Source organism: Thunnus maccoyii, chromosome 19 (genome assembly GCF_910596095.1).
Source record: "Thunnus maccoyii chromosome 19, fThuMac1.1, whole genome shotgun sequence".
Lineage (NCBI taxonomy): Eukaryota > Metazoa > Chordata > Actinopteri > Scombriformes > Scombridae > Thunnus > Thunnus maccoyii.
The window spans coordinates 11,210,354-11,233,784 of record NC_056551.1 but is presented as its reverse complement, the minus strand read 5'-3'; the positions used below and the strand labels follow the sequence as shown (position 1 = coordinate 11,233,784).

Here is a 23,431-nt window from a genome sequence, read left to right as displayed (position 1 = left end):
TTATGTAGAGGCTGAGGGGATGGTAGGTGAACTTTGACCTGTAGGGGAACTGGGAAGAGAATTTGTCCCATCTGACAGGATGTGTGGTATGATGTTGGAATGACTTTAATCAGTAATAGGAGGACGATGGAATGTAGTGGAGTTAAATACAGCATGCTCTGTTGAAGGGCTGTATATAGGCTGTGCTCAATCTTTCTGTCTCACTTTCCACAATCTTTTTCTGTTCTCTTTCTATTCTTTCATCTTTACAGGGTGTAGCACTCTTATTTCTCATCATACGTGCCGGTATACATGAAGCATTGCTCAAACAGTCAGGGCAGAAGGGTGTGAGTCCATAGAGAGAACCAGAAGCGAAAATGAGAAAACAGGTAGAGAAAGAAAGAGTGAGTGAAAGAAAGATCAAACAGAAAACAAGAAATATCTATTTTTGCTGTTTACATGATGTCGTCCTTACTGTATAATAGGATTGCAGTGACCAGGGTATGGGATTTCAGAGAAAACTATTTTTATTTCACAGATAATGTAGCACAAAATAGAACAAACAAAACCTTGGGTGATGTAATACCCACTTTAATACCCACTGACAATTTGTATGATTATTGAGAGAGAGGCTAAGAAGCATAGAGAGTGTGGGCTTGTGTATGTGTGAACTATTCAATTATAACTGGACAAACCTGAGAAATACTGAATGAATTGATTTTCATCTCCTATTATGAAGAACTGCGGATAAAACTGGATTTATTGTTTGCTTTAGCGCTGTATCAAATATTTCAGAATTGTGTTATACACTCCGGTGACTTACTTGTTGCTTTGCATTTTCTGGGGATGTTTAAATGGGTGAGACCTGGACTGATGATTAGATTAGTTTCAGTAACGTTTCTATTAGATAACTAAAGTGGTAATATCCTCTAAAACTAATGTTTCTCAACCTTTTTGGCTTTTCACACTAAAGCAACATATTGTCTACTCTCAGCCCTACATCACAGGATCATTTATCTATGAATGATGTTCCTTTCACAGATTTTTTTCTCTGTTGATAATCATTCTGGGACTGCTCAGATTTATGTCACAAGTAAGTAGTCTGAGTCCTGAGTGTAATAAAAAACATTTAATATTGCATGGATGACACACGTTCAGGCTTCGGCAGGGTGTTTAAATACAAACACTGCTTAAATCAGATTTATACTTCTGCGTTGAAGGGTTACACTGTATTAGGGCTGCAAGTAATGATTATTTTCATTATTGATGAATCTGTCAAGTGTTTTCTTGATTTATTGATTAGTCGTTTGGTCCTTAAAATGTCAGAATAGGGTAAAAAAAAAAAATGTCACCACATCCAAAGCCCAAGATGCAACCTAAAACATCTTGTTTTGTCCTGACCAACAGTCCACAATCCAAACATATTCAGTTTAATATCATAGAGAACTAAAGAAACCAGAAAATATTTCCATTTAAGAAGCTGTAACCAGAGAGTTTTACATTTTTTTTCTTAAAGAATGACTAAAACAGTTTATCAAATATCTAAATAGTTAGTGACTAACTTTCTGTCGATCAACTAATTGATTAATTGACTAATTGTTGCAGTTCTACACCGTTCCTATGGCAACTACATGTGGCTCCAAGGTTACCTGAATGTAATTTCAGTTCTTTGAGTATACAGTATGTGAAGCTCAGTCACTCTGTATCACAGCACATTTACCATGAGGAATATAATCATGTACAATACATGTGTGTAGTGATATAAATAGGATATAGGAAATCTGATGCTCAAGTATAAATCAGAACTTAAACCACAGGTATCTATGGCAGGACTTTATACCCAGCTTAAAGGAATAAGACATGACACAAATGAGTCACAGGATAAAGTGTAACCCCTTAATCATCTTGTCATTCATAAATGTGTGATTGTGTACACAATAAATACAGAATATCACACATACTGTGTACACTGTATGCAATCATTTCTACTGTTGGCAATGGCTGCAAGATAAGCGTACCACACACATCTCACCCAAATGAAAAACATGCCAAATCACTCTTCCTCTCCATGAAGTCTTAAACTTTTCTGTAAAGTTTAAGGCTTCGACAGATCAAACAGGTCTTAGTTTGTTTCTGGCAGACTGGTCCTCAGCTGGTATACTCTGTATATGTTTACAGGGCTTAGTGTAAGTAAGTGTACCTGCTCTTTTTGTGGAAGATGACACTATGCTCAAAAGATGGAAGTACTAAAAACGTAGTCAACCATCCTCTCAAAAACACATTTCTTTAGAGCATGATAAGCAAGCAATTATATGCTGTACAGCTGTGACTTTGGTCGTCTGGGTTTTTGCATTTGTGCAGTATGTTTGCACAGTAAGCCTATGCTGTCTACAGTATAAAGTATACAGTCTAGCTCTCCGCTGTAGAACATCACACAACACAGAGTGTACCTCCTCACAATATTGTAGCAAGATGTTTTATAGCCACCCATTGAAAAGCAACGTATAATTAAAAATGTACCATCTTAGTGGCGCAGTGAACTGTATGCCTAGAGATGGGAAATATAATGATGTTACTTAATCACTGTCATTATCAGTGGACACTTTGTTATTTCAGTCAGGACCACATTAGTCAAAAGAAAACTTTTATTGTCATTTGCAGTATATAATATATTTGGCAGTATGACTCTGTTCTGGGAGCTCCTTGCCCTTCCATGTGCTTGCATGAAAAGCCTAAGGCAGGGAGAGCAGCCGCAAAAACCCCAGGTACAGAGCCGAGCAGGCAACAATGACAACAGAAGTGACATTGTTTGAGTCAGACACAGCATGTAAGGAGGAGCTGGGATGGAGGAGGGTTGCTTGCAGATGAAGCAGTAAAGGTAGGCAGACTGAAGCAGCTTTAAATAGGGCGTCCTGTATGAGATTTGCCAATTGAATGCATAGAAGGGAATCAGCTGAGCCATCAGCTGATGTGGGCTGTCTTTGAGATCAGCTGGTGAAGGCTGGGTTTGTGAGCTGAGCTTGACTTTGTGACCTTTTTTGTCACATATCGTACTTGTATGTGCACGCCTTTAACTGAGATTTAAGGTGAGCTCAGAGAAACTTACCCCCCTCAGCAGATGAATGTAAAAACATCCTTCAAGTGTCAAACTGTGCACATCCATCATTCTGCACAGTGAAGCTCAAACACCCAAGTAACAATAAGCAAAACACATTTCTGAGTGGAGAGGGGGCTTTAAAACATTTTTTTTGTTTAACACATTGATGCTGTGTGCATTTATGCTCTGCACATTCTTTCATCTTTACCCTGCTGTTGCATAAGTTGCTCAGTTCTGCTTCATTTCCAAATTAAAACAACAGTGGGAGATCAAAGTGTCTCGTTAAGAGGCAAATACAAATCCCACAAAAAGAAGAAATGTCAGACAATCACACATTCACACATTGCACAGTGAATGCAGAGTGATTTGCACAACAGTTCCAAACATCCTTAATATTCAGTGGCTGATTCTACAAATAAACATTAAAAAGATTTTTAAAAAAATAATTAATTGGTTTGCAAACTTTATTCAATGTCTTTGCTGTTATATTAATTCAGTCAATTTCCACATACTCCCACTGCAGGGAATGCTCCTGCTCAGTACAATGTATATAATTTGTCCCTGTGTCTGCTATCTTTACATCATGCCACATCACATCCATCTCTCTCACCTCTTTTTATCTGACACTCACTCGCTGTCTTTGTTCATCTCTAAGATCTACTCTCACTTATGGCCATTTGACTCCTTGACCTGGGAGCGATAAGAGGAACCAGCTGACAAAATCAGCTTTGTGATTCCATCTCTCTCCATCACCGTTCTCTCTAACTTGCTGCTCTAATCTATTTAATCTACCCTTTTTTCACACTCTGTTTCGTTTCTCTTTCCCCTTTGCCTCTGTTTTGTTGGAGACCGATTCAAATCATGTCCGCTTACTGACCTCATGTCAAGATCTGCCAGAGCAACACTGAGTCAGTGTGGGATGGAGAGATAGAGAGATGGGATGTGTGAAGGAGCTGATGTTGAAATACACGGAGGGCTGAGGTAGAAAGATGCGTTATCTTTGTAGCACATTACGTTATTCAGCCCAGCACTGTGATAATAAGCATAAAACTGGAAGAAAAGCAAAATAAATGTAGCAGAATCAAATTATATGACATAAAAATGACCTTGTCAATGTATGCAAGAGATAAAACTAGGAATAAATTAAATTACATGGATATGTGTTAATTATACGGGTAGAAACTTATGCCAAAGAACAATCACTCTTCATAAAAAACAATGTATTAAGGAGGTTTCCTCTTTTTCCCTCTTACTTTGTAAGTTTTAAGGTCATGAAAACATCTAGATTTTGGGACAATGCAGCCAACTCATCACATAATATAGACCCTTCGTCATACTTATTCATATTCAAAATCACCCTGGGTACCCTGCTACCCTTTCCTGTTTATTTAGAGACTACGTTCATTTTTGTTTTTACATCATTTGTGGATGCTGTCCACATTGGTTACTTTTCTTAACCCACTATACCCCCCTAATATTCTATTTATAGAATATAATCATGTAATAATGAAAAGTTTATTTTCCATTGCTTCTCTGCTGTTGAAATCCATATAAAGTCACTACTTCTGATGTTTGATTGCATAAAGCAATAGCAAATATACATTCCCACACAGTCAGCAATTTAGCAGGACTCATGCCAGTGTATGAAACAATAGTTCTTTTTTTGTTTTCTGGATGATGGACAAAAACATATCACTTACACTCACATCCTCAGCCAGCATGTGGGCTGACCATATCTGTGTACATATATATATATAAATATATATACACACACATATATATAATTCATCAAGGTCTCCATCCATCACTTGAAGTCTTCAAAGTGGCTCTTATAAAATTGGTGGTTTTGTCCTTCATAGAAAACAGCAGTTGTGGTCGGCTTAAATTTGTGTCAGTTAAACTGTATGCCAATGATTTTACAATGGAAAAAAGTAGTGAAATACCCACAGAAACTTATAAAACCAGTCTGCCTCTGAACAGACTCTACCCACGCCGCACCACATTTTTTATTTAAACTGAAAAACACACCATGATGAAGCTACCTTCCACACACTGACCCGCGATCCACCCTTATTCTGAAAGACCATACATCCATCTTTAGATACAGTAGGTCCTTTATATGTGTGTACTGTATGTGTATTTGTGTGTTTTTTCTTTCTTTCTTTCTTTCTATTTTACATTGACGCACATTTACACACTCTCTCTCGTGGTGTGTGAAATCATAGTCAGTGGTTTGGTTTGATGTTTACAAGGCTGTACAACAGAAGGCTCTCTTGAGGATGAGTAGATCTTAAGACTCAAGAAGTCCTTCTCATCAGAGGTCTCTCTCTCTGTGTCTCTCCCACAGTCTTCTCTTGAACTACTTGTTTCCCTCTTTTTTCTCTCTCGTCTTCTCTCACCTTTTTCCTGTGTGTGTCTATCCTGAGTGAAGTGGTTTGTGGGGTTAAATTCTGACTTTATTTTGCTTTCACACGCATTCACTCACAGTCACCTTCCTGAACAGTAGGCAGTCCTGACAGTTAGATAGATGACAGAGTTTGGGATTCTTGACAGTGTAGAACAACAACCTTGCTCTGTGTCCACAAACACCCAACACAATGACTTTCTAATAAACAAACCCAGTGCCAGATAGAAAGTTAGCACTGGAAGATTCTGAAAAAGTCCAGATTACATTCAATGACAAAGTATTTTAACATTAACTGGCCTTAAAAGTATTGGATTGACCATCAGCCTCAGAAGTACTCTCTGTGTAGTACTAATTAACAAATTTTGGCATGCTAACATGCTAAACTAAGAGGATGATCACAGTAAACATTAACCTACTACACATCAATACAACAGCGTGTTAGCGTACTGACATTAGCATGTGACTCAAAGGACTCACAGAGCCGCTAGCAGGGCTGTGGACTCTTAATCTTTAATTCATCAGAAAAGATCCTCCAATGAAAACGGCTGCAGGGCATCAGGGCCAAAATACATTTATTAAACTCAACTTGGGATATAGAGATATAGAGATAATTTTATGCAAACATACTGAATGCACACCTGCCAGTCTGAAGGGCAGCTGGAGGATAAGATCGATAACCAAGTGAGGCATTACTTTTTTAAAGAATTTTATTGGCATTACTGCCTTCATTTAACTGGCGACAGTGTAGAGCATAAATAAAGTTGCTTAATTTGATAGAAAAGAAGAATAGGCAGTTTTTATAAATTGTACCAAAGATAATGTGCCAAGGACACTCTGTTCACATTTCTCGAATAAATGTGACACAAGAACCTCTAAGTTAGTGAGCCGGTTGTTGTTTACTTGTTAGTCGACTCATTTCTTTTTTGGTTCTGCTCTAAAACTCTTGGACAAGAAATGTAAAAAATCTACACGACCACAGCACAGCAAGGGAAACACGACAGCACACTACAAAAAGAGATTTGATTGTTCAGACAGAGCGCTCACTAAAGTGGCAGCGGGCTCAGCAGAGTGTGTTTTCTGAATACACGCTGCTCATTTGAGGTACAAGAATGTGGGAATAGTGGAGTGTTAGACATAATTTTGTGCCGTTATGTCTGTGTCTGTGTGTCTTAATAATGCATGATTAAAGAAGACTGGGAGTCTCGGCCATCTGCGTCAGCCTCCTCATGCTGCAGTTAATCACAGATTTAGAGAGAGTAATATAGGAGTCATACAGGCAGCTCCAGTTCTTTCATTATATACTGCATCTCCTGTTTCTGCAGGAGAGCGAGGCGTTTGCCCTCTCTTCACACTACCTTTCTCTTTTATCCTTTTTTTCTTTCGGAATTTAGTGTAATCAAATGTTGCCTTTAGCGTCATGCATTTTACTATTGAACATTTGTTCCAAGACATTGTGACTGAGTGGTTTACACAAGCTGCTGATTGCTGCAATATGGTTTCTTACATATATATTGTACATACCTCTGCATTTTTTGATGTATTGTTTGCTACCAATATATACAGTACAAGTAAATACTTATATACTAAAAGCAGCCTTTCAGTTGTCTTTCATATGAATTTCTGTCTTTTTATTAGAATGTTGCGATCTTTGTCATCTTTAGTTTAAAAGCTGCTGTAGAGTTACTGCATTGAATCCCTTATTATTTGTCTGTTTCTATGTTTACTTTCCTCCTCAGTATGTCTATAAATGCTCTAATGCATATACTGTAGGTGTCTTATGTAAAGCACTTTGAATTGCCTCAGTGTTTGAAATGTTCTACACATTGCTTTGCTTTTTTGCTGCTTTATAACAGAAAAAGACAGAGCTTCAGATTGATGCTCTCTGTGGTTTCAGCACCAACTGATGTGCAGAAATTGCTTAGTTGTAGTCAAAAGATCCATTAAGGCATATAATCTTTTATATACAGTATTTCTATATTTTCCTTTTTTGTATCTTTGTGAAGCACATAGTAATTTATATGGATATGCAGACCCTGTTATTAGTTCATGCGGCACTCATGATGTTTTTCTTTTCTGGTCCATATTCAGAAAAAAAAAAAGAAAAAAAATTAGCAGCAGCGGGGTGGTAAAGTGAAATTGTCCTTCTAATAAAGGGACTCGACTCAAGTGTTAGCAAACTGGTCCTTGAGCAAGAATCTATAGCAGCTGCAGGGACGTTATTCTGTATCTGACCCTGTGTTCTGACGTCCCTGTGGACAAGGAGAAACTGACATGGAAATTTTACAACAGGGATCAATATTGCCTCATATTTTTTTTCCTGTAAATCCTGCCAAAACATTCAGTATGCTAACATTTCATTCAGTCACTGGAAAGTGGACTAGGTGACTTTTGAACTTTAAAGTGCTTAGCTGGAACCTCCAGCTCAGCAATACCTGCCCCAGAATCCCAATGGACTACTGTACATGCCGACTCTGACTTCTAAATCATCTGTTTCTCTTTATCTTTCCAGGTTTTACAATTCACATTTTTCTTACTACTAACAATTTTTCCACCATTACATCATTTTTTCATCATATTTTCTTTATTTCTTTTTTTGGCTCTCCCACAACCTTTTTTAAGCCAGGTTTCGACCACCTGGCTCAGATATTGAAACTAAAAGCACATCATCAATAGATAGTGTTATGAGTAAATGAAAAGTGGCCTGTCTCCCTGGCATTTATTAGGACATTAAAATATAAGGTAGTGTGTATAAACACAGGGAGTCATTATTGTGTAGATGGCAAAGATGTGATATAATTCAGGGCTCACACACTATGGTTACAATAAAGATGAACTTAAAGAATAGGTTGGGTTTTTTTTAAGTCTTTCTTAATGCAATACTGATGTGCCATAATGTACGTGGATTGTACTCGGGTCTTGCTCGCTGCAAAAGTTCCTACTCTCCATACTGGCCCTGAAACCATTCCCCCAGGACTAGACTACACTTTACAAAATCCACAGCCCTTATTCCCTTTGCCTAAGGACGCAAAATTAATTTCAGCGTAAGCTGAAAATAACGTATCATATCCATATCGTATTGTATCATATGGTATTGTATCGTATCGTATCGTATCGTATCGTATCATATCGTATCGTATCGTATCGTATCGTCCTGTGCAAAATACATTCTAGAGTTCAGCTGAAGCAAATATGATGAGCAGTTTCAGTCAGCCAAATCGAATTCATATCTTCCAAAGTCTTTTTAGAATGAAATTCCCTCTTTTTGTTTCCCCAGAATGTTACTTGGATACATTCTAGTAGTCGCATGTAGAGTTGATGTTGTTGGAACTGGCTTATTACACACATGTTACAGAGTGAACCACATACTATATATTTATTTATACTTACCCCCAATAAACTGTTGTCAGCTCAACTGGTAATGACGTAATCATATTCAGACATTTTTTCACAGCCCCTCTTCAGTCGATGTCAAAGCAGGTTGTTACAAAAATATTTGTGTCCATTTTTCTTCAACTAAAATTATAAACCTTTCTTAATGTTATTCAGTTAAGTTGTTATTCAGACTGATACAGGTTGCCCTCTGCATCTTATATCTACATTTTCAAACCTCAAGAATTGTTGTTCTTTCTCATCATCCTGGATGACATTTGAGGTCATCTGTATTCTGTGAACTGTCCCTATTGGTTAAGCAAATCCAATCAATAGGGTGAAAATACCAGTCAACAGTCAGCTCTAAGAACTAAAGTCACTTCTTTATTTATTTTTTAAATTTATCAATTTTCCCAGTGTTGTCAATAGAGAATTGGTGCCTTGCTATCGATCTGTGTCCGTCATCTCTGATGAGTGTGGATCAAAAACCCATTAAAAATCAGTGTTGTCTGACTGACTATCAGATTATGGAGGGGTGTAGCTGAGATAGATGGAGGACAGAGGGAACAAACGACAGCAAAAGCAGCAAGAGAGAAAGAGAGATACAAAGAGAAACAGCTAGAATCAATTAGAACAAGGAAGACAGTGGAGTTGGCTGTAATTGGGGCCGATGATAATTGACTCAAAGTGAAAACAAATCTCCAGGAAACTAATAGATTTCATTATCAAATTGACACAGTTTCTGTGAATAAAATACCCCATACAGTTGCTAACTGTAGTATTATCAACAGAAGGAATTATACTATTCACACACATAACAAAACTCCCTTTTTATTTATTTTTTAATTTTTTAACAAACCTACTGTTTATGTTCATATAGAACAGCCATTCAAAATACAAAATCCCATTGAGAGATGATGTAATTAGTAACACCTACGCTTTCCCTACTATGACAAGTCAAAATGTCTGGTATGAAAAAGGCCTGTGGATGAACAATGCTTTAGATTCCTGTGAGTAATCACAGACTTTTGTGGGCTCTTTTTTCCTGAACCAGGGAACAAACGCAAGCAAAATCTCTGCACATCTCTGCACAGTGGTGTGACCAGCACATTTTGCAATTTTGGTGACCACAGTTGTTGATGCAAACAAGGCCCAGTTCGGTGCAACGTAGAGGAGAGGCTGAATACTTTGCTAGTAGGAAGACTAAAATAAAAAAATAAAAAACACACAACACCCCAAATATCAATTCCAAATATGCTGTCAATGGTAGAATGAACAGGCAGATCATGTTTTGGTGCATGCCTGCAGTAGATGAAAAAAAAATGTAGCAAATTTACAAACAGAAAAACTTAACATATGTGAAAGGTGATTTGTACTTTTGCTTTGATTTGGATTGGTTTAAGTTTGTTTGTGTGCAACTCTGTCAACTAAAACCACAAAATTGCCCTGCATTTTTGATAAGAGGTGGTCTGAGCAGGTTTTAAGGCAAACACAATTTCATGCCAAAATGAGCACCAAAATAACACTGCACAGACTAATCCAATTGGGATTTTATTGTGTTCACAGTAATAGTGCCATTTTGTATGTGTACAAATATGTGTACAAACTGTTGCATATAGACACAAAGCTCTCAGAACCTGAATGCACAAATTGTATGTGCTTAGCCACGCAGTATCCACAGACAGCAAACATGAACAGGTGTCAGATCTTCTCAGCAGTGTTTGGATACTTGGAGTCTTTGAAATTCCTAGGATGATTCTTGAACTCTGTGCTGCTGTCTCCTCTCCAGGACTGGCTGAGCAAGTTCGGCTACCTCCCACCCCCTGACCCGGTGACTGGCCAGCTTCAGACCAAGGAGGCCCTGACCAAGGCCATCAAAGCCATGCAGAAGTTCGGAGGGCTGAAGGAGACCGGAGTGTTAGGTATGTGGCTATGTGTGATTGTGGTGAAAGGAAGGGATTATGTGTGAGAGTTGGTGCTTTATGTGAGAGAGGGAGTTGTATTTTAATGAATCTACTGCTCTGAAACTCTGGGAGCATGTCCACTGAAGGTGCTGAAAGCACGGCCCAACTGAACAGCTTCTGAGTTAACAACGTTCAAACCAAAGTCCCATATAAAAATACACAATTTAAAATAGGCCTTGTTTGTAGGTGCATGAGCAGCTGTTAAATTCAGCACATATTTTGTAGGTAAATGTGGATTTGTTTCAGTAAAAATGTAACTTAAATGACTAGTTAACAAGTTGTCACCAATCATCGTTATGTTAAATTGTTGTTTTTTTCAATGGAGTTCGGTGCACTTAATGTAACTCACTTCTTTGCTGAAAAGTCCTTGGCGACTTCATTGTGGCCATCACCCTTGGAGCAATTGCCTCTCACACCGTGCTTTTTGGTGAAGTGCTGCCCGGCAAATGCTTTCCCTCTCGCCAGGGACCTTCCAGCCACACAGCCGGTGCTGAGGCTGAAGCTGCTGGTGGCTCTACCCATCAATGAATGCCTCAGCTGGATTTAAAATAACTCCTTGAGCACTAACGTTGACCAAAAAAGGCCCCATTCACCAGTCACAGCGGATTATCCAAAGTGAATACTAGTTGTGTCCAATGAAAGTTTGTAAAACTACCCAGTGTAAAAATAGTAACTATGAGTATGTGCACTCTAGTGTTTATATAGTAGCAGGGGGAGGTCATGCTAGTAACCCCTCTATGTCGTCGAGCCACCATTTCAAGCCCATCCAAAAAATCCTGAACACAGAGATGGTGAAACACATTTTAACGCTCTAACTCCATAATTCAGTAGTAAATACAGACAGGTGACAAATTAAAGAAAAAGTGGTACAGGTCTGAAGGCTTGACCCCCACAATGAGGGGATCTGGTGGCTCTGTTATGCTTTGGGAGGCATTTTGCTGGCATGGTTTGGGTCCACTTGTCCCCTTAGAGGGAAGGGTCACTGTGAATCAGTACAAAGTTGTTCTGAGTCATCACCTTTATCCTATGATGAAACATTTCTATCCTGATGGGAGTGGTCTCTTCCAGGATGACAATGGCCCAATTCACAGGGCACGAGGGGTCACTGAATGGTTTGAATATGGTATGGTATGAAAATGATGTGATTCATATGCTCTGGCCTTCACAGTCACCAGATCTCAACCAAGTTGAACACCTATGGGATATTGCGGACTGACGTGTTACGCCTGGGACACACTGGATGTGTGAACCTCAGCAGTGCATGTGCGTCGCTGAACTTCTGCGTACACTTGCAGCATCCACACAGGAAGCGTGTCTGCTGCAACGCTTCTGCCACTGGCAGTCCTATCTTTCTATCGTGTTCCCTGTCTATTTCTGCTGAGAACCGCGCGCGTCACATGGAGAAAATAGGCAAGACCTCGAATCTCTTGATGACGCAACGCAGCAGCCTCACGTGACACACGTCTCACGTGGGCTGTGTGACTGCTCTAACCTGTTAACATGGGCGCCAAAATGAAAAGCAAGAGGTTCCGCGATGCACACGCGCTGCTCAGGCATCCAGTGTGTCTCAGGCGTTAGACAGCACTCTCACACATCACCACCATTGAGTTTGAGATCTGGTGACTGCAAAGGTCATAGCACATTATTCACATCATTTTCATACTCATCAAACCATTCAGTGACCCCTTGTTCCCTATGGATGGGGGCCATTGTCATCCTGGAAGAGACCACTCCCATCAGGATAGAAATGTTTCATCATAGGATAAAGGTGATCACTCAGAACAACTTTGTATTGATTTGCAGTGACCCTTCCCTCTAAGGGGACAAGTGGATCCAAACCATGCCAGCAAAATGCCCCCCACAGCATAACAGAGCCACCAGATCCCCTCACTGTAGGGGTCAAGCATTCAGACCTGTACCAGTTTTTCCTTTAATTTGTCAGCCGTCTGTAGGTCACAGTCTTTTCACATGTTTTCAGCATTTATTTTCTAACATGTATAATGTGTTTAAAAAGAAATCTCTCATTTTCCTTCACACAGACTTTAATGTGTTTTTTTAAGTGTGCCTGAGGGACAAAATGTTATCAAACCTTACAATATAATGCAATATCATGCAATCCAGCCAACAAAAACACACAATCTATGGCTTTAGAAATTGCCATTGTATTGAATGGAATGTCATTCTGACAGTCTCAACAACCATTCAACGTTAGAAAGATGATGTTTTTTGCACTTCTTTTGTATTGAATTGCTTTCGATTGCACAGATTACACTTATCTCTGCACACCATGAGATTCCTTATAAAGATGAATCACTTTTACACACATTGTAGAATGATAGCACTGTATATGTGAGTGATAATAGTGCTATGTGTAAAACAGAATAATAGTGTATTACATTGTATACATTCTACTTTCTCTCTCACTTGCAGTACACTATCATTATTTACGCTCACTTGCACATGCACGCTGCAATTCTCTCCTACAAATAATCGTATTTTTTATCAAACAGACCACTTCTCCATCTCACATATATGACTACGGAGGGTAGAGAGCGTGCTTCGAGAGAGAGAATGATTTTAAGAGAGTACAGTGATGCGTGTGAGCAAGTATAATTTATGGCCCCAAAGCTAGTCTGTGCAAGAGTGTGATTGTGCATATAAGATGGTATCTTAGAGAGCATGTATGATTTATCGCCTTAACAGCCTCTCGTAACCTCCTGTACATCCTCATATCTATGCATATAGGAGCACGTACAGTATGACGCTGCTATTTTCAAATAAATGTTGAACCGTGGTGGTGTTAGGTCAGCTGTCTATATACTTTATACATTTACTTTATGTTAAACATAATCATTATTAATTCATTGTTTACTTTGTTTTCCAAAAAATAAAGTATTAAAGTCATAATTGTGGTGTTTGTTTGTTCCCTCCTCTCCTCTCCTCTCCTCTCCCCTCCTCTCCTCTCCTCTCCTCTCCTCTCCTCTCCTCTCCTCTCCAGACCAAGCCACGCTGGGCCTAATGAAAACACCCAGATGTTCTCTGCCAGATGTGTCTGAGGCTGAGGTGACAGTGGGCCGCAGAAAACGAGGCCTGACTCCCCAGAACAAATGGAATAAGAGGCATCTATCCTGGAGGTAGGGAACAATGAAACAAACAAACAACTAAAGACTGTGTTGAAAATGAAATGATCATCATGTCCAGATATGATCAGAGTTTCTGTTAGGGTGCTTGGCAATGTTTATTGACAATGTGCAGATTACACACTGAATTTTGATCAGTCACCTGTCACATCTGTAGTAATGCTGAATGCTTCCACACACAGATTGTGGACAATGGACTCAGAATGAGTTCTGATCCTGATTACATTGGTGTGTTTTTGGCACTGAGAGGCGTCTTGCTGTTGTTTGGCAACCACATAATAAGCTATGATTGTATGTACCGGCACCTGCTGTACAGGCAGCTGCAAACACTGACACATACGCAATCCAGCAGCACTCTTAGTATAAAGAACAACTATATTGTGAGACCAAAGCTTTTAAGCTTGTGGCCTTCATCCGGGTCAGAAACGTATTGCTCTCACAATAAAGTTGTTCTTTATACTACAAGTATTGCTGGAGTTTTGTCTCTGATTGATATTGCTACCATTTTACCTTCATATTTTTAACCACAAACACTGACATCGATAAACTTGTTGTTTTTATTGTAATAATATCTTTCTGTAAGAATTTTTCTTGACAATATTGGAGCTCAGATATCAACATTTTTCAACTTTTTTGTCGCTCAGAGCACTCCTCCCCAAAAAAACCTGATTAAAACCCATAAACAAGTAGAGCAAGTTACCTTCCACTGTCCAATTCATCCTTCCTACTACAAGGCTACAAAACATTACAATTCAGGATACAATTAAGTACTACTTAAGTACTGTTTTAGTATTACCTCTTTTAGTTACTTACTGAGTTTAATATTGTACAAATCCATATCACCATGTTACACTGTTTCTGTTTCTGTATAAATCAAAGTGTTTCAAATGAGAGCAGGTTATCTAATTGGCCTGATTCAGTCCAATACATCCTGACTCAGCTCAGTTCAATTCAGTACATTACATCAGTGCAATACAGGGAGTTAGAAGTCATAAACAGTCACATTTTCACATTTTTTCCCTCTATCTCTGCATTCTTTGATAGATTGGATTAGATGACTCTTCCTCAAGGCGGAAATCTTCTGGTTTCTGGATCAATTTTTTGCTCAGAGGAAGAGCATTTTGTAAAAGTGGCATGCTGGTGAGAGAGTCCTTTAATAAACAACAAGCACTTCCCTCCTCTCAAAGAAGAAACACATTTCTGTTACTGTGTATAAAATGTGGAATAAATAAAATAATTGTTAAAATTCAGTTAGAGTTATGTATGGAATAGAGAGGTTTATCCACATATAAAGATCACCAGGTCTATGTAATTCTACTCAGAGTCATTTGTATTATTCCTAAAGAGCAAAAAGTCATTCTGCAGTTTACACTGAACATGATAAAATAATATGGTCATGCTAAGTGCAGCTGGTCCATCTGTCAGGGATACAGCTTAGTGTGAGACAGCAGAGGAGGAGGTGCTAAAACATATGGTTGGCCCGTGTTGATTCACACACGTTATCAGGGTGTCAAGGAGATGATCTAAGCTGGTGTGTCGGACAGAGTGTGTGTATGTGTGTAGCCATGTGAGAACAACCAAGACATTAGTATAGTAGATACACATGCACACATAAGTGCATGCAAACATACAGAAAAAGACACATGAGCAATGCATACAGAGTAACAGTGGTTTTCTGTCTCTGTTCTCTCACTCACTGCTGGTAAGAGGTGTTTGTAAAGGGTCAATGCTTCTCAGTCAGCCAGCCATCAGACACAAGTCATGACAGGCCTACCATAACTTTTGATAAAACTACTCTCTTTACCCATTCATGGGTGATGACCTCTCTCAGATTTCAGCCAGCAGTGCTGATGCTGATGAAAGGAGCCAGTCTTGAACTGCTTAATGGTGTGACAGATCAATTATTATTAATTGTGGCTGGAATGGACCCCTGCCATTTTTTTTTCTGTGTTGCATTGTGGTGACGCAACTGGCCAATCACAGCTTGACCTTAAACAAAACTTTGTATTGTTCTTAGCCAAACTAGTGGTGTGGCCCTGACTGAAATATCTCGACAACTATTGGATGGATTAAATTCAGTTCAATTAAATTTTATGCAGATAGTCATGGAGGATGATCGTATTGACATTGATGATCCCCTGACTTTTCCTCTTGGGCCACCATGAGGTTGACATTTGAGGTCCTTGGTGAAATGGCTGTGTAGACTCTTAGTTTTGTTGAAATTCAAGTGACAGTTAACTCGTGATTTGCAGTGCAATTCAGCCACAAATGTCTGCACGATCAGCTGCTCCTTGATAATTTATTCCAACACCACACACAGCTCTTTCAGATTGTATTGAGTGTTGATTGCTCAGCCAGTGTTGCATTGTTTGATATAAGTTTGGGAGTTGATTTACACATGAAAAAGCTGCTACATATTATAATAATACATAGGAGAGCTAACAGCTGCAGAATGTATTAAATTTAGGTATGCTAATGAGACATTTTGCACATTGAAAAAGCCATGAAAAGACAAGAAACACACAGTAGAGTTGATCTGTGTTTCTTGATAGGTCAGGTGAATCATGTAGTCATGCTGATTTTTGTACTATCTTACAGATATTCTGCATTATCTGTTTAGTTCTTCTTTCACTGTACACTATAGTGGTTAAATTGCTTTAGTTTAGATGAGGAGCAGGTTGTTTACAGCTGACAGGTCAGCACGGTATCTTAGTTTAGCAGGGTGTTGCTTTACCATTGGCTGCAGTGTGTACCTGACAGCAAGAACACACTGCAGTAGACAGGTAGGTTGTGAATGTCTTGGCTATGCTCTCAGAATATGTGATGCTGAGATAGTGTTTATAAAGAAAGTAAGTTTTGTTTGCAAGCGTATACACAGTGCTTCAGTCAGAATGAAAAAGATGCTGGTACTGTAAAGTAGCAACATGACAAGCTGCTTTTATAGGTAAGGGCTTCTTTTGTCTGGTTCTCTAGGATGAATGACCAACTAGTTTGCCATATCCAGACATGACATATGAACTTATCTAATCAAGCTGAAGGACAGGATCAAAAAAAAGTTGAAGTGGTTTTGCCATTTTTTTGCTGAAAGGCGTTGCCAACTTCCTTTGGTGGGCTCACACCCTCTTCTGACTGAATGTGCCTGCTGTCACATCTGCAGTAATGTGACATGACAGCAGGCCATTGAATAATACAGAATTTTGGGGATGAGAGCAAGATTTTTAGCTTTTCTCAGCAGCTGTCAGACAGGCAGCTAAAGAGAAGAAGCAATTTCCTCCTCCTCCCTGCGCCATTTGGTCATGAAAATGAACAATCTGAATCTACTGTAGTTATTTAAAAAAAGCTAGAATATGCATATATTAAAGTCATCAGTAAGCTGTAGTATGTACTTTGAAGTAGATGAATGCATGTTAGAAAAATTGAAGTTTGCAGTTATCTGTTTAGTGGACAAGTGCTGATTAAACAACCTTAAGAAAGTCTTAGGTCTCATTTCTGCCAGACTAGTCTACAGTTAAGGACATTGGTACACACAGGCCAGATGGGATGAAGCAACCGAGGAGGCAAATAGATCTAAGATAGAACAGAAGGAAAGCAAAATGAAGCAAGGTGCGATGGGAAAGCAGGACATCAGGGCACTGGAGGATTGAAGAAACAGGTCGATAAGCAGGAGCTGATGTGAAGTTGTTGTGGTACTTAAAAGCAGAACAGAAAATAAAGTAGAGCTTGGACTGAGAGAAGATGGTAAATATGATGAAGCAGCAGGATGAAGGTGAGTTGTGGAACGTTGAGTTGAGTTCCTTTCGACCACACCACAGCACTGAGACTGCTCTTGTTAAGGTCTTCAGTGACATCCACTTAAACACAGACTGGCAGAATTTCAGTGCTGATGTCACTGCTACATTCAACACAGTTGACCACAACATATAAGTAGACCGACTGGAAAACTGGTTGGGACTTTCTGGCGCAGTATTAAACTGGTTTGAATCCTACTTAAAGGACTTAAATGACTACTTTGTGTCTATAGGTAATTACACTTCTGAGTGGACAAAAATGACATGTGGAGTTCCTCAAGACTCCATTCTGGGGCCTCTTCCATTCAACATCTACATACTCCCACTGGCTCAGATTACGGAAAACAACAAAAGTTTTACTATAATTATGCAGACAACACACAAATTTACAAAACTATATCACCGGAGGACTGTGGTCCAATAAAAGCAATGAGTAAGTGCACTGAACAAATCAACGATTTGATGTGCCAGAATTTTCTTCAATTAAACAAAGACAAAACTGAAGTAATTGTTTTTGGAGCCAAGGAGGAACGATTAAAAGTCAGCACTCAGCTGCAATAGGTAATGTTGAAAACCACAAACCAAGCCAGAAATCTTAGTGTAGTCATGGACTCACACCTGAATTTCCAGAGCCACATTAAGACAATTACAGTCAGCCTGTTATCACCTTAAGAATGTATCAAGAATTCAAGGACTTATGTCTCAGCAAGATTTGGAAAAACTTGTCCATGCGTTTATCTTCAGTAGACTGGACTACTGTAACAGTGTCTTTACGGGTCTCCCTAAAAAAATCGATCAGACAGCTGCAGTTGATTCAGAACGTTGCTGCTCTAGTCCTCACTAAGACCAAGAAAGTGTATCATATCACTCCAGTTCTCAGATCTTTTCACTGGCTTCCTGTCTGTCAAAGAATTGATTTCACAATACTACTGTTGGTATATAAACCACTGAATGGGCCAAAATACATTTCTCATCTTCTGCTATGTTATGAACCATCCAGGCCTCTCAGGTCATCTGGGACTGGTCTGCTTTCTGTCCCCTGTGAGTCAAAACTAAACATGAAGAAGCAGCGTTCAGTTTTTATGCTCCACATATCTGAAACAAACCCCCAGAAAACTGCAGATCTGATGCAACTCTTAGTTCTTTTAAATCAAGGCTGAAGCCTTTTTTGTTTGTGGCTGCCTTTTATCAAACCAAATAATTATCCATTTCTTACACTGCACTGTAACTTTTATTCTAATATTTTGTCTGCCTTATTCTATATCAGCTTATTTTTATTTTCAATTATCTTAATTCTTTAATAACTATTTTTAATTATATTTTAATGTCCTTTTATAATGTGTTTCTTTTGCATTTTGTCTTAAAGTTTTATGTAAAGCACTTTGAATTGCCTTGCTGAAATGTGCTATACAAATAAACTTGCCTTACCTTGCTTGATAGAAACAAAGTCTTTAGAAATCTGTATCTGTCTGCTTTTTTCCTGATCCAGAGAAATGTTTGAGATCTAAAAATCAGTTAGTTCACAGATTGACATTCTGAGAGAAACTAACATACAAAGAGTTTTCTGTTTTTGCCAATCCAGCTTGAAAAGCACAGTGCAAGTACAAACACCATACTATATACACTCCCTGGCCACTTTGTTAGGTACACCTGTATAATCTAATGCAATCCAATATGACAGCTCTTCCATAAATTCTACTTTTACAAGGCTTATATATATATATATATATATATATATATATATATATATATATATATATATATATATATATATATATATATTTATTTTTCTTTTTTTTTTTCTTTTTGATACTGTCAGTAAGTGATTATTTCTAAATTATGTTTATTATTGAGGTGGTTGGTATGTTGGTGTTGTATTAGACTGAATTATACTGAATCATGAAACTGTAATTTTGCCACTTGGGTGCAGCAGAAACAAGTTGTGAACACAAGATTGACATATCTTCACCTTTTAAGTTGATATGGCAAACATGTTTGCTGGCACATGAAAGTCCATTATTCACTGTTTTGGCTCTGTTTTTTGTTTCTACCAACTCCTGAGGGAAATATCTGGCTCTTTAGCTGCTTAGTGCTCCACTATGTGCACCAACTCGTTGGTCAATGTGTCTGTTTGCCATTTGGTGCTGAGCAGGTAGCATACGGTGGGTTTGTAGAGCTTTTTCTCTGAAAACAGCTGCATGCAGCAGCTGAAAACAATGCTATGAGAGCAATGAGAGTGAACCAAAACAGTACAGTTGCAGGCCAGACAGCTAAACAATGAGCTGAAACTCAGTGCAGAGTCAGATGATAATTCATCACTATGAGTGCAACCTCTTACATCACACATTGTCATTTGACACAATGTTTTTATAAACATATCAATTACAACTGCTTGAAGGTGGGGACATGACTGTCCTTATGGCAAAAGAAGCATCATTAAACTATGGTTCAAGTACGATTATGGTTGGGCAACCAGAACACTTATGGTTTAGGAAAGATTGATGTTACGGTCAAAAAAACATTTACTGTGAAGGGACACGGAACATTTAAAGTTACCCTAACTTTCCATCTCACTACATAAAGGGCACATTACTTCCTCCATTGGCACTGAACGTTGGCACTGTACATTAATCGTGAAGTGCAGAGTCGTTTAATGAAAACGCATTTCAGGACTGGTTCATCCAGCCGGGATCAACTGGGGAGATCAAGTTTCTTCAACACAGGGAGTTTTCTGCTCCTCACTGGTTTGCACTGCAGCTACAAAAGTAACTGCTCAGACTGCGAGAATGATGAATCACTCGTCACTGGGGGCACAGTGGTTATGGCTTATTGATAACAAATTACCTGATGACTTTGTCTCTGTGGCATAAACCCCCTCATCCACCCACTGGAGTTTTTCAATGAGAAATACAGACTATTTCCTTGGGGGGGGTCAGGATATCATTGTCAGGGGCTCTCCCAGCTAGAATTGCAGTAAGGTCTCAGCTGACCTGGAAAACCAGGTGGCAGCAATCCAGCATCACACTGCACAGAAAGTGTTGTGCGGAATCAACATCTGCTTCAGGGAATCAGCATGTACATTGCTGTCAAGACCTGCTGTTTTATGACTGGAACATTTTGCTTTTTCTCATCACTCGCTCTCTCTTTCTCCCTCCTTCTCTCAATCCCACTACTGCCAACCTACTACTGCCAATCATATGCCTTACGGTGCCTTCAGCTTGGCCCCACTCGGCTCTGCATGTCTTTTCAGTTCAGTGAAGCCACCTCTCTACTCGCAGAACTCACATTTGTGTAACAGTGCAAAGCAGCCAAGTTTTACTGGAAATTGAGATATACGGACCTTGTAGTTTTTTCAAAGAAGCAGATGGGGGATTTACTGCACTTTTATTATACATACTTGTGGATTATTTGTTGATTTTTAGGGAAGTTTCAATATGTGGTTTGTCAATAATAAAATAGAATAAGAAACATAGCAAAGCATTAATATTCTACACAGCACCACCACAACAAGAGTGTTGTTTAATGCAAAAAAACACATCCATATATGCTAGTTTGCTTATTCATTGACTTGCTTGCTTACTTCTTTATTATAGATATTTATTTTGGTCCTCCATTTATTTCTGAGGTGGAAAATCATCACTTACACACTCAAACACTCAGAAATGTGAACTGTACCCACACACACACACAGTCTTCCACCTTTTGCTTCGTTCTATTGCCTCCTGCACCTTTATTGTGCTCCAAGGTTCCTGTATTGTTGAAGCCAGGCAGAGAACATTTATATTCATCTACAGTAAATTAAGTGGAGAGATACTGAATTGTGAATACCTCTGTGTCAGTTAAACCTTACTCGAGAGGGAAAACACAGACGGTGTCTCAAATAATGAAATGTGTATGTTTTCTAGAGGAAGTAGCATCCCAATGTAGAAAAGCAATATATTATAATTAGACTACTGTTTTGGCAAAATGGCAAAACAAATTTTCATTCCTCATTACATATTTATAACTTTGTTTGGCTAAAGACCTTGCAAGGAATGTTTCTTTTATACATGTTCACTGAAGTATCTTTCAGGTGTAAAACTTCCTCTATAACTGTGAGAAAGATCCCAGATCCCCCACAGCCATTAAATTATCAGGATAACTAGAAGATTTATTGTGTTAACTTCCAATAATAAAGCTGTACTTGCTACTCTCCTGTTATTATATCCATTATCTTGATTCTGGGAAATTTGTCTCAATTTATGTAGGCTGCCATACAAATGCAGCCTACTGAATAGATATGTTGTGTTATTATACATGTGTATTTAAGGCTTTATTTGCCTGCTTCTCCATGAACTGTTGCTTATGCATCATTACTTTTTTGTTGGGGGGATAGGAGTAGTTTGTGTAAGGGTTAATTTGCCCAAATAATGTGTTACACATAAAATGCATCGTAAAACCACACCTCCTCTTATTGAATTAAAGGTAAAATGATTTGAGAGATCCCAAATCCTAGAAATTATTTTCTTACAAATTGGTGAATTGAAGATTTCCCTTTTAGACACGGGAAATTAAGAGAGACAAACTCATTCACAAATCCATTTCTCAGGAATAAGCATACCTTAGGAATAAGCTTTAAGAGAGGTCAAGTAGTGTGTTACTTTCAATTTAGATGTTGGATATTATCCACATTCTGACTACCACTGTTGGCATGGTAATAGTGTTTTTAATATGAGTCAGAAACAGGTAATTTTTATGTGTATCAAGACATTTATGATTTATATTAGATTTAACCCAACATTATGTCACTAGTGTTTTTTTAAGAACTTTTTTTTAAAGTATAGACAAATCTACAGAACTAGCTTTACTCAAATACAATAACTAGAATAGTTCATTGTTGCATTAGTTAAAACAAATGACACATATACAGAACAGCAACATTACAAATATTAATTTCAGTCGATTTTGACTGTCAATGACATAGTTGGGTTGAAATTGACTGCGACAAATTTTAATGAATGCGTGAAGAAGTGTAGAATCATCAAGACTACTGTGACTTTTTACCTTTTTGCTCGTTTACTCGCTCTCATCCCTCCTTCATTCCTGTCAGCCTGTGACAGTTGCCTCCCTCTCTTTCCTTCCTTTCTTCCTCATGCCGTCTCCTCCTCTCCCAGCCTCATGTTAAGCACCATAGCGAAAGATTCACAGTCTGTCCAGGGCTGCCTGCTCAGTAGCGTCGGGGTGTTCTTTGATGTAAGCAGTTCTTTATGTAGGTATTATATTTGATTGATGTGGAAAGGTCTGACAGTACACTCTGTTCTCAGATATTTATTTGTGAGTCAATGATGCACACTCAGGAGCTCTGTTGCTGCTAAACAGCCCTTCAGCCACTGAGCTGCTGATGACTCCGGCTTTATGCTGCAGCCCAAAACTCTTACATCTGCACTTTTTTTTGCTACAAACTCTGCTGGCTCATGCACTTATCACTCTCTAAGTGCTTGTCAGTCACGATCATGATATTTTCAGAAAATAAATATTTATGTTGTGATCACGCAGCTTGATCATGCAGCTGGATTACTGTTTTAGAGCTGAGCTTAAAAAAAACAAACAAAAAAAAATTGTTACAAATATGGCTGTGTTGTTGCCACAGAAACTTAAACAATCAGGTTCTTTTGTTCTTACATTGTTCCCAAAGTAGTGAAAACAGA

General features: G+C 38.6%; 1 protein-coding gene across 2 annotated transcripts in view; it reads left to right on the top strand.

Moving 5' to 3' along the window:
• LOC121886247 (matrix metalloproteinase-17-like) overlaps window positions 1–23,431 on the top strand; it is a 112,048-nt gene that overhangs the window by 54,143 nt on the left and 34,474 nt on the right. For both annotated transcript variants that reach the window (XM_042396211.1, XM_042396210.1), the window contains exons 2-3: window positions 10,642–10,774; window positions 13,815–13,950. In XM_042396211.1, the coding sequence (XP_042252145.1) occupies window positions 10,735–10,774; window positions 13,815–13,950 (176 nt within the window). In that variant the 5' untranslated portion in view covers window positions 10,642–10,734. The remainder of the gene's footprint in view (window positions 1–10,641; window positions 10,775–13,814; window positions 13,951–23,431) is intronic.